This window comes from Castor canadensis, chromosome 8 (genome assembly GCF_047511655.1).
Source record: "Castor canadensis chromosome 8, mCasCan1.hap1v2, whole genome shotgun sequence".
Classification (NCBI taxonomy): domain Eukaryota; kingdom Metazoa; phylum Chordata; class Mammalia; order Rodentia; family Castoridae; genus Castor; species Castor canadensis.
Window position 1 is genome coordinate 140,396,544 of NC_133393.1, and position 24,746 is coordinate 140,421,289.

The 24,746-nt window shown below is 41.1% G+C and overlaps 1 protein-coding gene across 1 annotated transcript; it reads left to right on the plus strand.

Moving 5' to 3' along the window:
• Positions 1-7,102: 7,102 nt before the first annotated feature.
• On the plus strand, positions 7,103-24,719 carry Tdg (thymine DNA glycosylase). The gene is made up of 10 exons (XM_074084262.1): positions 7,103-7,380; positions 13,360-13,502; positions 15,836-16,077; positions 17,361-17,430; positions 18,858-18,993; positions 19,187-19,269; positions 19,349-19,443; positions 21,830-22,001; positions 22,146-22,268; positions 22,712-24,719. Exons 1-10 carry the CDS (start codon positions 7,358-7,360, stop codon positions 22,852-22,854), a joined length of 1,230 nt encoding a protein of 409 aa, XP_073940363.1. The 5' UTR covers positions 7,103-7,357; the 3' UTR covers positions 22,855-24,719.
• The last annotated feature ends 27 nt before the right edge of the window (positions 24,720-24,746 follow it).

The window sequence follows — 24,746 nt, forward strand, 5'->3', positions numbered from 1 at the left end:
AATGGCTGATGAGTCAGCTTCCCAAGTAGCTGGGATTATGTATGTGTGCTGCCATGCCTATCCTTACCTGAATTTTTATTGCCATCTTAATGAATCTGCAGATCTTGACAATATTTAGTCTTTGAGCACAATATATCTCTCCACTTATTTAATGCTTATTTCTTTCAGTAATGTTTTTCAGTTTTTAGGATATAGGTCTTACACATTTTTTTCAGATGTATCCCAAAGTATTTCATATTTTATTTTACTGTGAATGGTATATTGTTAATTGTTTGTGTTAGTATATAGAATATAACTGATTTTCCTGTCTTGTTTTATCTTGCTAATTTCTTACTCATTATATTAGCCTCTATCTGTAGGTCCCACAGGATTTTCTACAAAAACCATCATGTGAACTATGAATGCAGCAAATATTTTTTAGATGTCATTTATCAATTTTTAGCAAGTTCCCTTCTCTTCCTGTGAGGGGAGCAAATGGCAGAAGTGACTTTGTCTTAGATAAGACAGACAGGAAGGCATCCTTAAAAGTAAACATCTAAGGAGACCAGGGAGCAGGCGTCTCTATATTGTAAGATAATACAATACAGAGGTCTTTCTCCTAGGTAAGGGAAACAGGGAAGCATCTTTGAAAACAAACATCCAAAGGGATAAGAAACAGGCTCCTCACGGAAAGTAACATGGCAAACTCCCACCAAGATAGCAAGAGGCAGTCATAAGATGTAAATGGTGGGCCTCAACGCCAGGAGGAGTTGAACAGACCCTCCTGGAATGTCCAGTTTGATAAGGGAGTGGCCAAATGGCCAGGTTTAGCGAGAAGTCAGCCAGCTAGCATCCAATCACAAATGAAGTTTCACGGTAGATTAGGGGGAGTGTAAATCAGACAAAGCCCTATATTATCCCCCAGACTTCAGCCATTCCATGGTTTAGTTCTTCCACTAAGTCCCACTGTCAGGGTGCTTTGTCATCCTTTCAATAAACTTTGTGCTTGCTTTACTCTTAACTTCTGATCTGGCATATTCAATCATCGACTTCGCCAGGACATGGACTCGGTATCAACAATCCAGTGTCATTCCTAACTTGAAGAAAGTTTTTATTAGAAATAAATGTTCATTAAGGCTGGGGGTGGCAGTACATGCCTGTTATCCAGTACTTGGGAGACTTTGCCAATGAACTCAAATGGCCTGGAGTTTTCTTTGTGGGAATTTTTTAAACTACAAATTCAATTTTTCTAATAAATATAGGGCTATTCAAGTTATCTTTATTATTATTATTATCACTTGATGTCTTTAAGAGATTTGTTCCTTTCAGTAAAGTTGTTGAATGTACAGAAATGAAGTTGTTCAAAATATTCCATTTTACTTTTAATATATGCAGAGTCTAAGTCAGGTGTGGTGGCTCGTGCCTGCAAACCCAGCACCAGGGAGGCAGAGGCAGAAGAATTATGAGTTCAAGGCCGCAGGGTCACATAGTAAGACACTGTCTTTAAAAATCAAGGGCTGGTGATGTGGCTCCGTGATAGAGGACTTGCCTTAAGTGCCTAACGTGTACAAGGCCCTAATTTGATCCCCAGCAACTCACACACACACACACATTTGCAGTCTGTAATTATGTCACTTCTTTCATCTTTAAACTATTTTCAGTCATCTTGCCCCTTTTTTTGTGTTAAACCTGGCTAGAGATTTATCAATTTTATTGATCTTCTAAAGTTCAAATTTTGATAGCATTGATTTTCCTTTTTTTTTGGTATTGGGGTTTGAACTCAGGGCCTATATCTTGAGCCATTCCACCAGTCCTTTTTTGTGATGGGCTTTTTTCAAGATAGGGTATGAAGACCTATTTGCCCAGGGCTGGCCTTTGAACATCAATCCTCTTGATCTCTCCCTCCTGAGTAGCTAGGATTACAGGCGTGAGCCACCGGTGCCTAGCTTTGGGTTTAATTTGATCTCTGTTCTGTAGAGGCTTTTTTGTTTTCACGTGTGTGTGTTTTGCAGCATTGGGGTTTGAACTCGGGCCTTGAATTCTACCACTTGAGCCATGCCTCCTGTCCTTTTGCTTTTAGTTTGGTTTTCAGGTAGAGTCTCGTGCTAATTTTGTCTGGGCCTTGGTCCTCCTATGTATTCCTCCCGCATAACTGGGATTACAGATGTGAATCATCACTGCTCAAATTGTTGAGATGGTGTCACATTATCCTGGACTGACCTCAGACCACGACTCTCTTACCTCCACCTGCAGAGTAGCTGGGATTACAGCCTGTGCCACCACTCCCAGCTTTTCTGTAGTTGTTTTTTTTTTTTTGTATGTGTGTGTGTGGTATTGGGATTTGAACTCTGAGCCTCATGCTTGCTAGGCAAGTGCTATGTCACTTGAACCACTCCACCATCCCTTTTTCTGTGTGTTGGGTATTTTCAAGATAGGGTCTTGAAAACTATTTGCCTGGGGCTGGCTTTGAACCATGATCCTCCTGATCTCTGCCTCCTGAGTAACTAGGATTACAGGCATAAACCACTGGCTCCCAGCTGTTCTCTAGTTTCTTATGGTGGAAACCAAAGTCACTAATTTGAGACCTTTCTTTTATTTTAACATGACGCTTAGTGTTGTAAATGTATGTTTAGGATTTATAGAGCAGCCCTTTGGACTTTGACTCTTCCTTCTTTATTCTTCCTCACAAGTATCCCTGAAAGGGTAGACTCTGGAGCCACAATGCCATGATGGTAATCTCGATTCTGCTACTTAGTAGCTGTGGGACCTTGCACAAGTTATTTCAGCTCTCTGTATAGCAGTTTACTTGTTTTTTAAAAAGCGTACATAGTAATGGTAGCTTCTTATATCAACTTGGCTGGGCCATGACACCTGGATGTGTGGTCAAACATTGTTCTGGACACTTCCATGAAGGTGTTTTTTTAGATGAGATTAATATTTAAACACATACACTTTGAATAAAACAGATTATCCTCTATAATGTGAGCAGGCCTCATCCAGTCAGCTGAAGGCATGAGTAGCACAAAAGATTGACCTCCCAGAAGCAAAGAGGGAATTCCCAGTAAACAGTCTTTGAAGCTGAGCAGCAAACTGGACAGAATGTTTATGTCACAACCCCTCAGAAATTCATGTGGTAATATCAGATGAGGCCTCTGGGAGGTGACTAGGTCATGAAGGCAGAGTCGTGTAAAAAGGCCCAGAGAGCTGCTTGGTACCAGTCACTGGATTGACTGGTACCTTGATCTTGGACTTCCTAACCTTCAGAACTGTGGAAAATAAACTCATGTTGCTCAGAATTCACCCAGTCTCTAGTATTTTTGTTATGGCAGCCTAAACATACTTACATAACCTCACTGGGTGCCAGTGGCTCATGCCTATAATCCTAGCTACTCAGGAGGCAGAGATCAGGGGGATCGAAGTTCAAAGCCAGCCTAGGAAAATAGTTCGAGAGACCCTATCTCAAAAAAACCCACCACAGAATGCAAATTAGTATAACCATTTTGGAAAGCAGTATGGAGATCCCGCAAAAAACTAGAGATAGAACTGCCATATGATCGAGTGATACCATTCCTGGGCATCTACCCAAAAGAACTTAAGACAGAATACAGTAGATACACCTGTACACTGATGTTCATCACAACACTATTCACAATAGCCAAGGTCTGGAAACAACCCAGGTGCCCTACTCCAGATGAATGGATCATGAAATTGTGGTACATATACACAATGGAGTGCTACACAGCAATAAGAAATAATGACATGGGGTTTGAAGGTAAATGGATCCAATTGGAGGACATCATGCTAAGTGAAGTTAGCCAGGATCAGAAACACAAAAAAATCCATGTTTTCACTCGTACATGAAGGACAGATCCAAAGTAAACATATACACAAAAGCAAGCATGATTGTACACAAACTCAGATGTAGAACATGTTTCTAACAGTGGAACTACTCTATGGAACTTGGGAAAAGAGGGAAAGGAAAAAAAAAAAACCCACCACATAAAGGGGCTGGTGGAGTGGCTCAAGAAAGAAAACATAACCTCACTTAGCTCCTAGAGTTATCCTGAGATTTAAGTGAATTGATACATGGAAAGCAGAAGCAGTCCATGGCACACATTACACAGTGACTTAGTCTCTGTCATTACCACCATCATCATCTCCACTGTTATTCTGAATATAACTGCCATCTTTAACACTCATTCTCCTCATCACCATGAGCTACTGGTCTCCAAGGCGTCCATATTCAGTAGGGACATTGGGACCAGGGTTGGAGCTATGGCTCAAATGGTAGAATTCTTGCCTAGCAAGCACAAGGCCATGAGTTCAAACCTCAGTACTGCCAATGATGAAGATGATGACAAAAGGGACTCTGGCACCCACCTGTGGACAAAAACCTGCAGTTTGAAAAACTCTGCCCCATAGGAAATCTTGTTGATAATAAGATGTAGCTGCATAACTTCAGCTAAGAAACAGCTTCACTCATTTCCTGAAAGGGAGAAGAGCATCAGGAGAAGAGGCAAGGAGACTTGGCCCTTTTTTGTTGTTATTTCAATTGTCCTATTACAAAAGGTCTCTCTGCAGAAGAGGTACTTTTGGTAAAGTTTGAGAGGGACACTTTTCTCAGGCTTTCCCAAGCTCTGGTAGGCCAGGCTCACAAGCACAGCAAGCTGGTCTTCCACACTCAGGCTGGAGAAAGAGATGCCAATGGAAGCTAGTGGGCTGCCATGTTTCACCCTTTTCAGGACAAATGTCAATAACCCATTCCATACGCTTCCTTTTATAAAGCAGGCCTGAACAGAGGTCACTGGTCTCATGAAGAGAGCTAATGGGACCAAGAAAAAACACAGCATCCCCGGCCCCCAGGAGGGGGGGGAGATCCTTGCTGTCCCAGGGCAAATCTCCCTGCATGAAAATATCTTGAGAATCTTACTGCTTTGCACACACACATCCACTTACCAGAATTCTCTTTCTGAAACAACTAAGGCAAGCTACCTGCACCTCTGCAGACTGTGGTCCTATCTTACCAAAACCCGAGGGGGTGGGGGATGTGAACTCTTGTTCATTCATTCAACGATACTCACTTTTCATGTTACAGGTTCTAAGTAGCACCTACTAATGGACAGGGTATTCATAAGTCTTTAATATATTTAATATTACATATATTTAATATATGTAATATTAAGTTTTACAACAAGTACTTAGAAACTGCTTTGCTAAAAAGCACTGACTCCTTAATTGTGTCCTGGCATGACTAAAAGCAGGATAACTTCACCCCAGCTCCATTTTGCATCTGTCTCCTTTACTCTGAGTCTCTCTCCTGCAATCAATCGCCTTGAGTTCCTGAAAGAAACATCTTTATGATTAGAGACTGAAACTACTCCCCCCCAGGAAAAGGAACAACAGAGCCTCAGAGGACTGACCATCCCCTCACACAAAAGAAAAACAAGGGCAATTACCTATAACGATGAAGCTACATCCTGAAGGAGTAATCTCCCATGGGAAGCAGACCGCTCTCCTCAAGTGGTAACAACTTCTCCAGAGCCTTTGCAGAACCAGTACTGAGATAACAAGCAGCCAGGCCACACTTTGCCTGGGACTGCTTGTGTGCAAACCTCCCTCCCCTACCCCAATTCTTCCCATATTTAAACCTCAAGCACAGGTCTGTACCTGGAAGGTGGGCTGAAGTGCTCACTTTGCCTCTTTCTACAGGGGTGCAGTGAAGATAATAAATCTCCTTTCTCTCTTCTTCACCACTACTCTCTATTTGGCATATTGAGGCAAGAGTGGCCAGATCTGACATGGGGAACCCTTGGAGTTGGGATTGTGGCCAAGAACTCGAAATACAAAATGAAGACGGCACAGGGAGCATGAAGCCACACCCATCTCCCAGCTCACACACAGGAGTGAGAAATGAACCTGTGCTGCCGTGTGCCATTGAGGAGGGTTTGGAGTTGTTTGCTTCATCAAGCAAACTAGGGAAACAGAAAAGCCTGTCTCTATAAGAGTTTGCTAATGCAGTTTTTTGCACAAACGGGGACAAAAGTTGAGCACTAATGAAACAAAAACCGCACTGTCAGAACTTGCCACGTCAAAGAGGGATTTGTCTCAGAGTGGAAGGAGGGATGCTAGAATGGCATCTGTGTTATGGGCCGCAAACTTCTCTGTTTTCACATGTCCAGAGTAGACGGGACACTGGTTCATGCAGTTTTACAGTTTACAGAGCAGTTCTGTGAGAATCAACTGCAGTTAGGTCTTTTCTGTCAAAGGAGTTAATGTCTAACTATCATTATGTAGATACCAGGTAAACTCCGGAATTGCTGCCCACATGCTTTGCTTGAGCTAGCAAGGTTCTTGTGGTCAGTTATTTACCACCATATGCCCCAATCTGAAACTTCTTGATGAGTAAAATGTCAGCCCCAGGGCCCTTATCTTCAGAGGACCTTGAGAAATCTCTTTCTCACGGAGTTGTAAAAATGTCACTGCGTTGGAAAACCTTGCCCTTACCCCAAACAATAGCTAGCCAACGGGGAAGATCGTGAACACAAACTCGTCCATCAGAGTGAGGGGCAGAGAGATTAAAAACTGAGCTATGTGTGTTCTGCCTATTATACTAGGGTCTGTGGCTGCCCCCTTCTGCAAAAATAAAACTTTTCTTTTTGCCTTGCTGAGCGACTCCCGAGTATTTCTTTGACCACTCTTTGGGAACCGCACTTCTAACAGTTTACAATCACCTCCTTTTACAGATTAGGAAACTGAGGTCCATTAAATAAGAGTGGCCACTACTCCCAGGTTCTGCGATTCTGAAGTCTCCCTGTTCCTCATCACAGTGGCTGACCATCAAGGCAAGTTTTTCACCAGGGTGGAAAGAACCGGATTAACACCGCTCATCTACCCAGCCCTTGGGGGACGTCACCCTGGTCCACCCTCCCACCCCAACCCAGTCCCAGACGCCCGCGCCGACAAAAGCTGACATCAGCGGAGCGAGGCCCTTTCCCCCCCGCCCCCCCCCGCCCCCCCCCCCGGTCTTCTGTCCCCCTCCCCCGCCCCTCGGTCTTCCGCCGTTCCCGAAAGGCCACGCGGCGAAGCTGGGGCGCCCAGGGATGGGAGACGCGATTGGACCGGCCCGCGTCACGTGACGGCGACTCCTCGAGGCCCCGGCTCGGACGGGATGGCGGTGCCGCGCGGAAGGGGTTCTTGCGGGGCCTGGGGGATGATGTAGAAACGTGGGGAGGAGCTGAGGCCAGCTGCTGTCCCGGTCCTGCTGGCCACCGGATCCAAGACTCTAGCGTTGAGTCCCTGCGCGCCCGCCGCCGTGCCACAGCGACCAGCAGCCCGTCGGCCTGGCCGGAAGAACCGCCCGCGCGAGCGGCCGCCGGACATGGACACGCAGAACGCGGGCAGGTAACGCGGACGAAGCGCTGCCCCTGCCCCTCTCCTCCCCGCGCCTCTCGCGGTGGCGATAGCGATGGCGATGGCGATGGCGGTGGCGGTGCCGGCTGACCCGGCGCGCTCGGGGCCTGGTCACTGCCGCGGCCGAGTACAAAGGCCGAGCCGCGCGTGCGCACGGCGGCTCCCGAGCCGCACCTCCCGCCCTGTTCCAGCCCCAACCCGTAGAGTCCCGAAAATCCTCCTCTGCTGATGTGGTACCTGGCTACCTTTCCCTTCGCCCTCTGTGACCCCGCAAAGAACTGTTAGGATGGAGCGACCAAAGCTTCCCTATTCGTTAGTCGGCGTACGGTGGCTTCCTCCTCAAAGTCTTACCAAAAGCAGTATTAAAGAACACCTTGATGTGTTCAAGAAGTCAATCAAAAAATTGACTTTGAAGCCGGGCGCCGGTGGCTCACACCTGTAATCCTAGTTATTCAGGAGGCAGAGATCAGGAGGAACGAAATTCGAATCCAGCCTGGGCAAATAGTTCGTGAGACCCTATCTTGAAAAAACCCATCACAAAAAAGGGTTGGTAGAGTGACTCCAGATGTAGGCCCTGAGTTCAAACCCGAGTACATCCCCTGCCCCCAAAAAAATGACTTTTTGAATTTTCTAGTGATCTTGAGACGATCTTAAAAATCTGTAGGGCTGGCGGGTGACTCAAGTGGTAGTGCGTTTGCCTAGCAAGCACGAGACTTTTGAGTTCGAACCCCAGTACCGACACACACACACACAAAAGTCGGTTTTTAAAATGACCTCTGGAAATGTTAGGATTATCAAGAGGTTTTGCAATAGTAGAGATTTAGGGAGTTGAACTCTTTTGATAGGAAGAAAAATGAGGTGACAGGGTCTTCACAAGGGAAAAAATAATGATTTCCATTGAAATAAAATTATGTTAAACCTAATGAGTTATTCTGACTCTCAGCAGCTAAGGGACGCTCAACTTGACACTACTGTAGGCCTATTAATGTCTTATCAGATAAGGACATCTCTGCAATCCTGTTGTGACATGCTGCCAATTGATGTTGTGTGGAAGGAACATACTTCAGTAACAAAAATAAATTGTGTTAAAAGTTACAGAAAAAAAACATAGATAAATTGTGAGGTTTTTGTTTTGTCTTGTTTTATTTGAAGTTTTGGGAATGGAACCCAGAGCCTCACAAATGCTAAGGCAGACATTCTGCAACTGAGCCTCACTCCCAGCCCAAATTGTGGACTTTGCTCATTCTGGAATGCAGTATTCTGCTCTTTCCTAGAAGTACTTTAAGAGTACAGCTCTTGTGGAAATAGCTCTCAGGTTTGTGATCTTACTTGAGAGCAGAATTGAAACCTGGGCAAAGCCTACCATCAAGTGAATCACATGGTGTACAACCTTATTCAGAGTTTACAGCAAAATAATAGAATTCCAGTGAACAGTTTAGCTCAAAGCTCTGTTTTGTCTTAACTTCATCCATAGGGCTGTAGACCATTATTTACTTTGACTTGTAAAGTTTTCACCTTCAGAAAATAGGGAAAATTCTATGTAATATTCTAAAAGAGTTTATCTTTTGGGATTCTAATTTGACTGAGACCTCTGAGAGAGTGACTTTGGGCTAATCAAGCATTGGCATGCTGGGTATAATAATTTTGCTTTCTGCTTTTGAAGATTATCTTTAAAACATTTAAAGAGGGGGGAGAAATGACCCAAACATTGTATGCAAATATGAATACAAGAAAAAGAAGAAAAACCCCTGTAAAGAAAGGGGTAGGAAGATGAATACAGTTCAAATAATGTATACCCATGTATGTAAATGCAAAAATGATACTTGTTGAAATTGTTTCGGGAATCAGGAGGGGGAGGATGAATGAGAGAAGTGGAGGGGGGAATTCAAGTATGGTATATTTGATACATTGTAAGAACCTTTGTAAATGCTACAGTGTACCCCAACCCAGCACAACAATAAAAATAAAAGACAATTTGACTTTGAAAAAAAAAACAGACAAAAACAAAACACTTAAAGAAAAAAAAAATCCATGGCTATAAACTCTTTGCAAAGGGAAATAAATAGCTCAAGAGTGTTAAAAAGCACTTATAGTCTAATCAACCAAAGAGGCAAAAAGTGACATCAAGCATGAAAAGGACATTTACCAAAGATGGAAAATTAGATGGCAAATCAAAAATGACTGGAAAAGAGTGGCGTGGACCACTAAGAACACAGGTGGAAAAGAGTAACCTGCAAATGAGATCAGGCTTTTTGGAAATGAGAATGAGACTAAGAAGGACTATTGTAATCAGATGTGGACAGCCAGAGGACAAAAGTGATTTGAGTTGTCGGCTCAGCCCGCTGGCGTGGTGATGGTAGATGATGGAGACGCGATACTGAGTTCTGATGTTAGGGAACATGGTTGTCACACTGGAAACGGCAGGCGAGCGTCTGTAAGAGCTTTAAAGCTCATGATCAGTGAGGGCCAGTAAGAGAACTCTTACCTGCTCCTGCAGAAGTCCTACATTCTAGCCTGATTGAATTGTATTTTAGGAGAAAAGCCAGAAGAGAGCAAGGTTGAGGACTTTTAGACAACAGGATTCTAGAAGAATCCAGAAGTGGAGTGTGTCCTGCACTGATGTTGATTCCTAAGCAAAGTGCTTGCTTATCAGTGGTCACTTAATGCTTCTGAAAGAAACTAGTGACCCCTAGGCTACTGTGTAAGTTCAGAACAAAACAAGACCTATAGATGGGCAAGTGGAGGGATGCTGACAGGAGGTTCCTAAATAGGCTTTTTTATTACTATAGCAAATTTATTATATGCCTGCATATCCTAGCTAGTTGAGCCCTCATAATCAATGAATTAGGTGTTATTATTCCCATTTTACAGTTGTGGACCCGGGGAATAGAGTTAAGGAAATTGTCCACACAGCTAGTAAATGACAGAGCCACAATTTGAATCTAGGCGGTCTGGCTTCACAGTCTGCCTCCCCAGCTAGCACCTGTGCCACCCCACTTCTCTCTGTGGACAAGGTAAAGATGGCAGTTTACTTAAGTGAAATGAAAGCCTAGTTTACCAGTGAAAGAATCAAGAGCAGGCTGAAGAGAGGCCTCTACTGACCTGCCAGGTAACTCCATCCCCAGCTTTGTTCTTCAACAGTTTAACAACTTCTGGCTATTCATGCCATGCTGATAACATTTTTGACTGTCCAGTCCCCACTCTGGGTGGGATTTGTAGAATTTGTAGTTTGAATCGGTGTCTGTGTAGAATGGTGAACAAAAAGAGGCAGTGTCTTCCACTCAGGTGCAGAGAAATCAGTGACACAAGCATGAAATGAGAAGTTTTCATGGTTGGTAAGCTCTGTGAATCAGGAATTTACTATGAGTCCCAGGAGAGCTAATGTACTGGGTTCTGTAGTTTGTCGCCAGAATGTGGAAGTTGACAGCTCTGTTGAGTGTCAGGCTGATGAGGCTATATCTGGAATATTTGGCTTGATTTTAAACACCAAAAAATGATCAGATTGTGAAGAAACTTGAAATTATACTACGTGAGGAATGATTAAATAAACAGAATTCTGACTGGTTCTAAATCAGTGTGCTGACCTATAGCCTGCACTCAGGATGAACTCACACTGCCATGTAGCAATGTCAGTGCAGACTTGTAATTGTTACAGTGGTTTCAGGTCCTAGTCTACATAATCAGCCAACCCCTGAGAATTGAGCATTTGGATTGTATAGCACTGGTCATTACTTCCTGTTTGGTAGGATATATACTTAAGCATGACAGCATATTTAGAAAATAGCATTATTTTAAACCCTTAAAATAGCAAAACATAAAAGATTAAGATATTGGAGTCAGTTTTAGAGAAAACCGTAGAAGATTAGGTTTTTTGAAATACAACAAATCCGAATGACCTGGACTTCTTAATTTGTTCTGTGTGGGATGTGTGTACGTGAATGCATGTGTGTTGAGAAAGACTGTCAGAAGATAACGCAATTGATCAGTTCTAGACAGCCATAGAAACCAGTCCTTCAAGCGCTATAGTTAAGAAAAGGGGTAGAGATAGGCTAGGAGAGGAGGTAAACAGCAGAAAAAGGACAGAGTGCTGAACACTTGCAGGGACAAACAAAGGAGGAGGGACGAAAAGTGAACAAGGGGAGAGAAAACATCATTTGGAAGCTCAATGTCAGAATTATACAAGATCATGGGGTCTGTCCTGGTATAGCCCGATTTAGTCCTATTTCCTACATACAGAGATCACCAAATCTAACCCCTCATTTTCATGGTGCGGGAAGGGAAGCTGAGGAAGATGAATGACTTGGTACTCTTCCTTGCTGTCGTTCCCCTGGAGAGTTTTGCTCAGAAACATTGTAGAATTCTAATAAATTTCTGTTATTAGATAATAGAGAATTAAATTATCCACAACTCTTTAGTTTGCTTGTTTTCAATTTCATGAAGGTTTTTGTATACACACCATGCTTTTCTTCTGCCAAGTAATAAGAATGTTGTGATCCACCCTCCCTCCATTTGATTTTGCTGTTAGAAGCTGTTGACATCCTACTAAACTGAATGCTCAGCTAATACATCCTATTTACCATGGCTTTATTTTTCTATTTCTGTTCTAATTTAACTTATTGTAAAGTGTCATTTAACTTTTTCTAAAAAAGTAATCATTTTTAGCAATGTTAAGGGATTTATTGTTGTTAGAGGTGAGTTTCTGGGTATCTTTGGAAAATGAACTATTTCTCTAATAGAAACGTTCAGATGATTTCCCCCCTTATTTTTCACTGTTTATTCACCAGTAGTGACTTCTAGAATTCAGCTTTCAGTTTCTGGGTCCCGCAGTTTCTGAACATGCTTAATGTCCTCAAGCTATACTAAGGGAGCCACATTTTGAACATTTTTAAGTGGAAGAATCTTTTTTGTAATGCAAATGGTATCTTCTTAATTTATACATTTTAAGTTTGGATTTTAGTCAAGTGCTCAAAATGAAAGCTATCTGTGAAACTGAGAGTGGTAGTAAGAAAAATGGGAGAGGACTAAAGGTGTGGGTTAAGTGGTAGAACACCTGCTTTGCAAGCAAGAGGCCCTGAGTTCAAATTTCAGTCTCACAGAAAAAAAGAAAGAAAAGAAACACGGGGAGAGTGGTAGGTTGGTTGTCTTCCTAACCATGTGGTAGACTAACAGACCTCTTGCATTATTTTGTTCACTCATTTGTTGTGATTACATGGGATTTAGAGTATAGCTTAATAGTAGAGTGCTTGCCTAGCATGCTCAAGACCCTCAGTTTGATCCCCAGTACCATATGGATTGATGGGCCTTTCAAATCTGTCTACTAGAAAATTCCCAAGATGTCATTCTAGTGAAAGTACAGGCTGACTTGACAGTACTGATAAGTTTTATTGACAAAACATCTTGTCACTAAATAGTGAAAGAAGCTGGGCATGTGGCATATCCCTATAATCCCAACATTGGGGAGGCTGAGGCAAGAGATTGTGAGCTCGAGGCCACCCTGTATAGTGAGACCCTATCTCAAACCAAAACAACAGTTAATGTTTGATTAGTAAACACTTAGTAAAGGTCAGGTGAATGTGTGCAGAGGGGAATGGATCTTCCTCTCTCTGCTGTACTATTACATACAATTTGCCCACAAAATATTTGATTCCTGAAGGCTTTTTTTGTTGGTACTGGGGTTTGAACTGAGGTCCTCATGCTTGCCATATAGGCATTGTATTGCTTGAGCCACTCCACCAGCCCTTTTTTTTTTTTTGGTGTGTTGGGTATTTTCAAGATGGGGTCTCACAAACTATTTGCAAGGGGGGCTGGCTTTGAACCTCGATCCTCCTGATCTCTGCCTCCTGAGTAGCTAGGATTAAAGGCATGAGCCATTGGCACCCAGCCTGAAGGTTTTTTAGTACCGCTGATAATTTAAACTTACATTTGGCTAATTTTAACATCATTTTAACTTCTACTTAATTTTTGTTTCAGTTATTCCCTTGAGCAAGCTCAAGCTTTTTATTCATTTCCATTTCAACAAATGATGGCTGAGGGTCCTAACATGGCAGTTACAACTGAACAACAAATGCCAGCAGAAGTTCCTGCACCAGCCCCTGCCCAGGAACCTGAATCAGGTAGTTTTCACCATGGTGGTTGAGAAAACTAGATATTGGATTAGCCAACTTATTTTAAAAGGGTTAACAATGACTTTTAGTGTTAGAAAAATGTAACCCACTTTATAAGTAGTTAGTATGTACTGAGCACTGTGATCCATCAGTTCTGGAGAATAAACGAACATGGATTTGGCCCTCAAATATCTCATCACCTAGTAGAGGGAAGTAGAGAGTAAACACACTAAGTGGTGCAAAGGGGCACCGACTGGATGGTCTATGACCTTATGGAGTTGGCATCTAACTTGGACTGAGGGCTCTGAGCAGGGAGATAACAACAGAGCTCGGAAACTTTAACGGATGAATAATAGAGTGGGGAAGGTACCAGCTGAAGGAGCAGCATGTGCCTTGAAGAAGCATGACACAGTCAAGATACTGCATGATTCTGAGTGGTTGGAGTCCAGGGTATAGAAGAAAATGGTGAGAGATGGGGCTGGATGGGAGCAACTGAGGCTTGTTTTTAATCCTTAGGAATGTACTTGTCTATCCCCAAGACAATAGGGAACTATCGAGAATGTATGAAAAGGAATGACTTACAGATTGGCATTTAAAAAATCAGTTGGGCATTAAAACAGAGGGTAGATAGGGTGGTAGAGAGCAAGGCAGGGCTTGGAGTGAAGGGACAGATTAGGAACTTCATTATCTGGGGAAGAGGAATAAGGAAGGCTTGAAGGGGAGGAGAAGGGAATACTTGGGAGGTAGAATTACCAGGCTGTGGTTCATGGATTTCATGTAAAGGATGAAGGAGAATGAGGATCTAGAAGAAACTCATATTCCATTTTAATGACATGCTTGATTCTTTATGAAGAAAATAAGTTATTTAGCCCCCAGGGCTCAAGGTTCAAGGTGAAGGCACCAGAATCAGCTCAGCTCTGATGAAGACCTCAAAACATGACATCATTGTGACAAGAGTGCATGTGGGAGGCAGATCACATCAGCAGACAGGAAGTCAAAGAGAGCTTTTGGTCCCACAGTCCCTTCTAAGGGCATCCCCTAGTTGACCTAAGGACCTCTCCCTAGGCTCCTCTTCTTACAGGTTCCACACCACCTCCCAACACCAAGCCTGGGGACCAATCTTCCGACATATGAACTCTGGGGACAGACTTAACCCATGACAAAACCATAGGAAACTCCCGGATTTCTGGCCTAGACAGTTGGTTGAAGGAGGTTCCATTCACCAAGATAAAGAATTAGAAAGGGAGCCAAATAAATTAAGGGGGCAGTGAAGGGGAATAGTAATGATTTTCTCCAGTGTAGCAGTATTTATATGAGGGATGTGCTCAGAGTTTTGGTTTGTGATCCCAGGAACACACCTTGGCTCTATTTTTACTGGAGCTGCTTCCTGCCCTATTTGTACTGTGTTCCTGGGCAGGACGCTCTAGGACTTCCCCAGATACAATCTAATGGCAGTGGATCCCTTGGCATAGGGAGTGGCTGAGGCAGTGGGAGGCAGAAGACAAGAAAAACCACTTTGATTTTGCCAGGCTTGGTTGAGGAAATGCCAAGTAGGAGGAGGATGGGGTAGGAGCTTGACAAATTAGAAAAGCGGTTAAAGAATTAATGGAAAGAAAACCAAGACTTCCTGTTTGGTAACTTGAGGTTAGTGGTTCTCAACCAAGGATGGTTTTGTCCTCCTGAGAGAGATTTCACATTGTCTGTTAGAACTGCCAGGCTGCCACTGACATCTTGTGGCTAGAGACCATAGGTGCTATTATACATTCCATCATTTATAGACAGCCCCCACCACAAAGTATTCCACACAAAATGTCTTTAGTGTGGAGGTCCTGCGAACAGATCCTAGTCCCACCTTTTGAAAAATCCTGCCAGCCGCAAGATTCCATCCTTAGTACGTCTGTTTCATCTCTTTGTACCACAGAATATGCCTCATAATCTCTACAGCAAACTCACAAGCCATTTGTGCTTTGCTAATATTGAGAAATTGAGTGAAAATGTTCCCCATCCTTCTATTTGCCTTTGCATTCATTTACTTAATTTTGTCTTTACATTTAGAATTCCTATAAAATAGTATATAGATAGTACGTATCCTTGGAGAGGCTAAGAAGCCAGGTAGAAAAATAATCTATGATAATCGTGGTGTGTGGAGCATGCATGAACCCAGTTCCAGTTTTAGAATAAAAGAAGGGGAACATACTCCAGAGAAGACTGATACTGAGAAATGTAAGGCCATAAGTTTGGGGTAATAGATAAAGGGTGTTCACAGACTAACTTTTCTGGGGAAGGTGGCAGAATTTCTGAAGGTTTTCTGCTTCTATATTTTGAAAATCAATGTGTTTCAGAGGCTCCAAAAGGAAGGAAAAGAAAAGCCAGAACAACAGAACCCAAAAAACCAGTGGAACCCAAAAAACCTGGTGAATCAAAAAAATCTGGCAAGTCCACAAACTCAAAAGAAAAGCAAGAAAAAATCACAGACACGTTTAAAGTGAAAAGAAAAGTTGACCGTTTCAATGGTGTTTCTGAAGCTGAACTTTTGACCAAGACGCTCCCTGATATTTTGACCTTCAATCTGGACATCGTGATTGTAAGAATTTTTGTCCCCGTTTGACTTACTAAATAGCATTGGTGGATTAGCTGTACTTAATGGTTGTCCTTATGAACAATATTTTGCTGAAAAGAGCCATTCCTAAAAATCCTTCTGTAGTAAATGTGTCTCTTTCATGAGGTTGTATTTTATGGGAGTGTTTAGAGGGTGGGCCCCTGATTGGTGCCGTCTGGGTCAAATCCTGTTAAAAGATACAGCCTGAGACAAGCCTGAATCTTTCTAAACACCAGTTTCTTCATGATGAAACAGGCAGTAACATGTCCCCCACAGGATTACAATTAAATGAAATAATTCAGGTGAATCACTAGGTTATGTAATACTTGTACATACTCTATAAATGACAGTGCTAGTTTTGAGCTTATATTTTTTGTCAGAAATTGTAAGAAACTTTAACAGGAAGACAGCTGTGTAGGTGACATGGAGTAAGTTACTTGATGGCAGTTAAAAAACAGACTGTGGCTGGGCATGGGCCCAGATTGAGTGTTTCAGGACCTCTCTCCAGACTGAAGGCAGCCCATTTGGAGGAGGGTGGAGGGCTGGAGTTAGGAGGGGGTCAAGCTAGTTTTTTAAAACAGTACCAAAACTTTTAGTATAAAGGAAATCTGTTTCCTCCATGTGGAATACTTTGTTCAAATCAAGAGCAATGATTGATCAGTATTGCTTATGATGCTAGATTAAATTTGTATTTTAATCAATTCAGTTTTATTCCTCATTCCTCCATAGAAGCCCTAATTAAGCTGTACTTCCCTCCTATACTTTTTTTTCAGTGCTAGGGTTTGAACTCCACCTTGCACTTTCCAAGCAGGCACTCTACCACTTCAGCCATGTCCCATCCCTCTTTGCTTTGGTTATTTTTCAAATAGGGTCTTGAATTTGTGCCTGAGCCACCATGGACCACAATCCTCCTATTTAACTTCCCAAGAAGCTGGGATGGCAGGTGCACACCACCGCACCCAGCTTTTATTGGTTGACATGGGGTCTCCCAAATTTTTTCCCTGGGCTAGCCTAGAACCTCAATCCTCCTAAGTAGTTAGGATTACAGGTGGTGTGAGCCACCATGCCCAGCCTTTTTTTTTTTTTTTTTTTTTTTTTTTTAATTAACACATATTAATTGTTCCCTCATCCCTGACCCTTTGTCTTCCTAAATAGTTCACCTTCTACTTTCATGTCTTTTTTTAAAAAATCTAGATTACAGCTGCAAGAGAAAGTGTGCAGTCTTTGTACTTTTTACAACTAAAATGTGTGGTTATTTTGTTTTGTAGATTGGCATTAACCCAGGACTGATGGCTGCTTACAAAGGGCATCATTACCCTGGACCTGGAAACCATTTTTGTGAGTGACTACTTTTTTTTTTTTTTTTTTAAATCAGTTTACTTCTAAATTAGATACCTTTATGAATAGGTTTTTAAAGAACAGTTGTTTTTTAAAAAGAAAGATTGGTAAATGCACATTCATATTTCATGTTTTCTCTATGTACATGAAGAGTCTGAAATCATATGGCATAGTTAAAAGCTAATTGTTGTTAATGGAGAGTGAAAGGGCATAAAAAAGAGTACATTTTTTTTCTTTCTTTCTTGTGGATTGGGAATCAAACCCAGGACTTCATGCATGCTAAGCACACATTTTACCACTGAGCTAGGCCCGCAACTCATATTTCCTGTTTGAATTGTTTCAGTGAGTTTTTCTGCTTTTTTAAAAGTGACTTAAAAATTATTACCTACAGATATAGTAACAGTACATCTTTGTGGCAGTGTACACAACATACTGACTTTCCTAGACTTCTGTTGATATTACTTCCTTGGAGAGATAAAATGCATTGATTATTGGAAATCAAGTTGTTTATAAAATGCTGATTTCAGACCTTCTCTACAAACACTGCATATCCAGCAGATAATAGCAGTAAAGTCTCTCATACTTTTCGAGTGAGCTTTAAAACTAGTATCATTACTGTTGTATTGCTCTGTTTACACAAGTTGTCTTATGTACAAATCAGCTCCTCTAACACTGCCTATTAGAGCAATGCATGCGATATAGACCTTTAGGAATAATTGACTATCAAAGTATAATATTAAGGACATTCAGGGCAAAGGATAGTAACATGGTTTGGAATTACTATATTGTCTTAATTTTTTTTTTCTAATTTCTAAGGAAGTTTGAACGTTCCATTTTCTCCACTGTCAAGGTGTTTGAGTATTTTCAGCTTGTAGTTGGAAGTCTATCTGTGAAATATTCCAGGAGCAGATGGTGATATCACCAATTATTGGAAAAGGAAGCAGTTTCAAAGATTCCTACACTGAGTTGCTGTGTATTCTCAAATAAGCAGGCATTTACTTTGTCTTCACTATTGTGAAAAGGAGAGAATAGTTTCTAAGAAAATTATGACAATTCATGCCAGCCATTGGTGGTTCACACCTGTCATCCTAGCTACTTAGGAGGCAGAGATCAGGAGGCCAGCTCTAGCAAATGGTTTGTGAGACATATCTCAAAAATACTCTGGCAGAATGACCCAAGTGGTAGAGTGCCTGAATTCAAACCGTAGTGCCAAAAAAGAAAGAAAATTACGATGATACAAATCAAATAAAGGGGTTAGCATAGTGTTCAATTCACAGTAATTGCCCAATATAGTATTTGACCTGTTATATATTTTTTAATGTCCTAAATCTCTTTTTATTTTTCAAGAATGGAATGCCAACTCCATCAGCTGTTTGGGCAAAAGCCTTTGACCTTCTGCAGGACTAAACTGAATGCTGTTTTCACAGGGAAGTGTCTGTTCATGTCAGGACTGAGTGAGGTTCAGCTGAATTACATGGACGATCACACCCTACCAGGGAAGTATGGCATTGGATTTACCAATATGGTGGAAAGGACGACACCAGGCAGCAAAGACCTTTCCAGGTAATTACAGAACATTTATTTGTGTGGTTGGAACCTTGGCAATGCTGGCAATCTCGTATAACCTAGGAACATTTTATGCATCTAGTATGAGTTCCACAGATATGTGACCTTTAATTGAAAGCTGCCTGAACTTAGCATATTATAAATGTTGCTGTATTTATGTTTACTTTATTACTTTTTAATTCAATTTTAGTAAAGAATTTCGTGAAGGAGGACGTATTCTAGTACAGAAATTACAGAAATATCAGCCACGAATAGCAGTGTTTAATGGAAAATGTAAGATTTACTTTAAAATTTTATGTTTCTTCTGTGCAAACATTAAGGGCAATGTAAATATGTTTGTATTTCATTTTAGGCATTTATGAAATTTTTAGTAAAGAAGTTTTTGGAGTAAAAGTTAAAAACTTGGAATTCGGGCTTCAACCCCATAAAATCCCAGACACAGAAACTGTAAGTCCCTAAAATTGCATTTGTAAATCAGCTATGAATTTTTTCTAGCTAATTTCCCTTTTTCTTTATTCTATCCATGGTAATTTATACTATGAAAAAAAAGCCATTCTATATTGTGTTGAATATTATCTACATACCAACTTACACTAATTAATTTACAAATTAATTGAGATACTGATAGAGTTTTGTGCTTGCTAGACAGGCACTCTACTACTTGAACCACACCACAGCACTTTTTGTTTTGGTTATTTTTGAGATAGGGTCTTCCTTTATGCCCAAGCAGATCTGGACCTCAATCCTCCTAGTTATGCTTCCCCATGTAGCTGGGAATGATGGCATGCACCGCTGTGCAATACCATTGCTTGAGATGGGGTCTTGTGAGCTTTTTGCCGAGGCTGGCCTTAAATTGCCATCTTCCTGATCTCAGTCTCCCAAGTAACTAGGATGAAAGGGATGAGCCACTGGTGCCTGGCTTCACTGTAACCTTCTTAAATGTAGTTTTAAGTTTTGCATGCAGCTTTTAAACAACATAATGCACTGACCCACGTGTTGTGTATACAGCATTTTAAATGATAGAGAAGCCATGAGTTGCCAAGTTGTTACGGAGACCTCTGAATAAAGTTTCCACCACCTACATAAATAAATGTGAACTTCTTAATTTTTCTTTATCTTAAAAATATGTAATTGGTGAGTTAGGTTGTAGCATTGGTCTTTCTGTATGTGGAGGCCCATCTCTGTTTGCTTATAAAAGTGTACAAGCAGCTACTCTGTACGCTACTGCATAGAAAATCTAGTTGTACTGAAATGCCTGGCAGGACTCAAGCACACCTCCTAGATATGTGATCATAGACGTGCAATAAGTAAGTGATCCTGAATCAATTTTTTTTTTTCCCTTGGATGTAACGGGGTTTGAATTCAGAGCCTTGCACTTGCTAGGCTGGCATTTTACCTCTTGAACTTCTCTCTCACTCCCCAGTCCTTTTTGCTCAGGTCATTTTGGAGATAGGATATCATTTTTGCATCAGCCTAGGCCTCAACTCTCCTATTTTAAACTTCCTGCTGTCACTAGTATGAGAGGCATGCACCACACCAGGCCAGCTTTTTTCCCATTAAGGTGGGGTCTTGTGTTGTGCTTTTTTTTTTTTTGCCTGTGCTGTCTGGAACTATAATCCTCCCCACTTCAGCCTCCCATGTCATTTGGGATAACAGGCATGAGCCACCAGCACCCAGTTTGAATAATATCTTGATTAGTGGTTTTAGCTCTTATAATGAGTGCACAAATGACTGCATTTGTCTTTTCAAATGTATTCCTAATGAGATAGTAAATAATTGATGTTAGTGGTTCAGCTTTGAAACAAAAATCTTTTTCACATTTCTGGATTGTTTTAATTGAGGAATATTTTGAGATTGGAAAATGTGCTATTACAAAACATGGTAACATTTTTACCTACATATCCTTATGAATCAGATTTTCCAAATGTTACATAACTAAAACACAGTGTTACACGTTATAAAGCCAAGTTAAAAATGGTAGTAAATATTCATAATCCATCAGTGTCAGTCATGTGTGTGTGTGTGCATGTGTGTTTGTGTGTGTTGGGTGGAGGGAAAGAGAGGGGAAGAAGAGAGAATTACATTCTTTGAAGAACAGTTTGTCACCACAACCAAAATGATAAATGCAGATGTCTTTCTCTCTAGCCATTTAACTTCTAGGAATTTAGCAAATAGCTATACTCATGCATATTCCGAATGAAATATGTACAGTTTTTCATTATATTTCATTATAACAAAAGATTGGAAATGGTCTGAATTTAATCCACAATTAGGTTTTGATTAAGTAAATTATGAAAGTACTACATAGCTGTAAAAAACAAGGCTCTTTTTACTCTGCTATGTGGCAGGGGATGATATGACATACATTGTTGAGTGAAAGCAAGGTTCAGGAGGGGAAGTAGAGCATGTTGTCATTTGTATATTTATTAAATAGGAAGAGAGAGTATATATCTCCATATATCTAAATACCTTTGATTGTATATTAATGGATACCCCTGGAACTGGTAATATTGATTGACCTTCGTGTAGGGAACTGGGTGGATAGAGACTAGATATATGCCTGTGTCCTTTTTGTTCTTTTAAATTTGTGAGCCACATCTTCACTATTAAAAAGAAAAGACTGTTCTCTGATAGATGAACACAGGGGGGCAAAAGTCTCTTTTTTTTTTAATTGACTGTAATACAGATTTGATCTTAAACAATATTTTTATTGATTTTACATATTTATATGTGGGTATCAAGTTACTTATCCAAATAAAGATAAATTTTTCTGATCTCCATGAGTAGATTCAAGTTGTAAGATTTCTGAAGCTGTGAAATTTTATGATTGCAGCTGTGCTATGTTATGCCATCATCCAGTGCAAGATGTGCTCAGTTTCCCCGAGCCCAGGACAAGGTTCATTACTACATTAAGCTGAAGGACTTAAGAGATCAGTTGAAAGGCATTGAACGGAACACAGATGTTCAGGAGGTGCACTATACATTTGACCTACAGCTTGCCCAAGGTAGGTTGCTGTTGCTACTCCCTCTGTTCATTTCCCATGCACATACGTTAGGGAAGGCTTGTTGTGGATGCTTATGACTTCTCAATAAAGTTCATTTCAGAATTGTACAAAGTCAGTTTAAATCGTTTCTGCCCTCCTTCACAGAGGATGCAAAGAAGATGGCAGTGAAAGAAGAAAAATATGACCCGGGTTATGAAGCAGCATACGGTGGTGCTTATGGAGAAAATCCATGCAGTAGTGAGCCTTGCAGCTTCTCAAATGGACTGAGTATGTTTCCTTCCATGTGTGTGTGTGTGTGCGTGCGTGCGCGCGCGTGTATGCCTTTCAAAGACTTGCTTTGGTCAGGAGGAGGGGACGGGTGTATAATTGAAAAAGGAAGTTACTGAAGATTGGGAATGGTAGTGCAAAACTTTATTTAAAAGTGACTAATAGTGAAAGTTTGTTATTGGATATTTAACAACAAAAACTTTTACAGCTTATTTTCTTAAGTCATGACCTCTAATCCAACCTAGTTGCATTTTCCTCCTTTAATAAAAATGTGGATTTATCAGTCCTGTATCTGAAAATAAAATAGAAACTTTTATAATTGTATTCAAGAAGCTTGCTTGATATTTTAATAATTCTCCCTCATTACACTGTTGAAATCTCCCAATTTGATCATTTAAAACTTAAAAATAAAACACACTACCATTCTTTTCCCCTCCTAACAGCTGACAATGTGGCGTTAAGAGGAGAGTCTGCTTTCGCTGATGTTCCCAGTGGGCAGTGGATGGGCCAGTCACTTGCAGACCGGATTCCTTCCTTCAGTAATCATTGTGGAGCACAGGAGCAGGAAGAAGGAAGCTGCGCTTAAGGATGGTGCTTCTCAGCTCTGCCTCAGTGCTGCAGTTTTAATGCAGTTCTCATGACGTAGAACTTCAGTTTGCCAACTGAAGTCTTTTATTAGTACCTTACTCTAGTGGTGTAACTACAGCACAAACAGTTGTGTGGTAGAACCAGCTCTATGAATCTGAGTAGTTTAGAAGGAAAAAGTAGGGGTTTTGTATATGAGTTTTGTATTTGAATTGACCACCATTCCAGCTTTTTAATATTTTATTCTATGGAGAAACCAGTCTTCTTTTTGGAATCACTTTGATCTGTAATTTTGAAATGCAATCGTCCAAACATTGATAGTCGATTCTTAACTGTGTATAAACCTAGGTATGTCATTATCCCTTTTCCTGCCTAAAAAGGGCATACTAATGATACATACCACTGGGAAGAGAAGATGTGCTGACCTCCACATAGGAAGCTGCCCCTCAGTGGAGTTGACATAGTAGGTGTCAACTACCATGAGAGTAAACTCAGGGCTCCCTGGGTTGTCACACAAAGACCTTTTTCCTTTCTGAGTGGTAGCTGTGTGTGAGTTGCTTAGTATTAGGAATGCAGTGTGTGGCCTTAGAGTAGCAAGGCTAACGGCCTTACCCTGACAGGACATAGCCCTGCCTTTGGCCTCTGCACCCCTGTGTGTTATAATCCTCTGGGAGGCAGAATCTGTTTGCTGAGCTGGTTTCAAAGAATGCAGTGGGTCATTTACATTTTGTCACTCGTGTATTCTACTTGAAGGAATAAGTTGATAGGGAAGAAACTGAACTTCTCTGTCAGTGTATATCCCCTTTCTAATTTTATCCTCCTTGCTTTAGATTGTGACATGGAAAGTGTTAAGAAATGAACTTTCAGGCTGAGCCACAAGGCACTGGAGGAGTTTGATAATTGTATTTAAATTGGTGCTTTGTGTACATGAGATGTACTGAAATATACAGAATTGTTCTTACTAGGTAAAACAAACAAGCCAGTAATTTAAAATCCTTTCTGTCCATCGTTGCTGTTTGTTGTGGACCAGGTGAACCTTAAGGAAAGGTTGGCTTGAATTATGTACTTTGTGATTTTCTAAAGCATTTTCCATGGTGCTACAAACAGTGCAAGACACTAGTCTTGTGGCTGTTAAAGCCGGGTATTCAGAAATGCTGTGTGCATCCACACCTGTCACTCCTGAATATTTGGATTTTATACATACACAGCGCATGCTGTTTCTGCAATATGAAATGTTGTGAGGATTTCATGTTCCCCACAGGAGGTCGTGGGACCTGTTCTATTTATAATGAGAGAAACTAATTCTTGTTGTGACTCTTAACCTGCCTTTTAGCTGTGGTGATGATTTTATTTTTATTTTTCCTGTGTACAAGTCATTCATGTTATTTAAATGGTGCACTGTACTGCTGTTTACATAGACGTTTTGTGCAGGTGCTTTGAAGTGCCTTGCATCAGGGATTAGGAACAATTGAATTATTTTTTCATGGGACTATGTAAAGCATGTAACTAGGTACTGCTTTGTTATATAACTATTGTAGCTATACAAGAGATTTCCTTACTTGAGTGGAGAAGAAACCCTTTAGATTATTTCAGACACTCACTGGAGAATGGGGATGAGGATTTTCCAAGGTATGTCATTATCCCTTTTCCTGCCTAAAAAGGGCATGCTAATGATAAGTACCACTGGAAAGAGAAGATGTGCTGACCTCCACATAGGAAGCTGGCCCTCAGTGGAGTCTGACATGGTAGGTGTTTAGATTATGACAGACATTCACTGGAGAATGGGGGTGAGGATTTCCAAGCTTACAATCATGATGTTTTTCATTCAACAAGACAGATGGTAAATAAATGTTGATATATCCTGTACATGATAGTATGAGACTTTTTCATTCA

Excerpts from the sequence above, each read along its gene's own strand:
- Tdg (XM_074084262.1), top strand. The coding sequence starts at position 7,358 with ATGGACACGCAGAACGCGGGCAG. Across the intron at positions 17,431-18,857 it reads TGGACCTGGAAACCATTTTT|GGAAGTGTCTGTTCATGTCA; the intron begins GTGAGTGACTAC and ends CTGTTTTCACAG. Across the intron at positions 19,444-21,829 it reads AAATCCCAGACACAGAAACT|CTGTGCTATGTTATGCCATC; the intron begins GTAAGTCCCTAA and ends TTATGATTGCAG.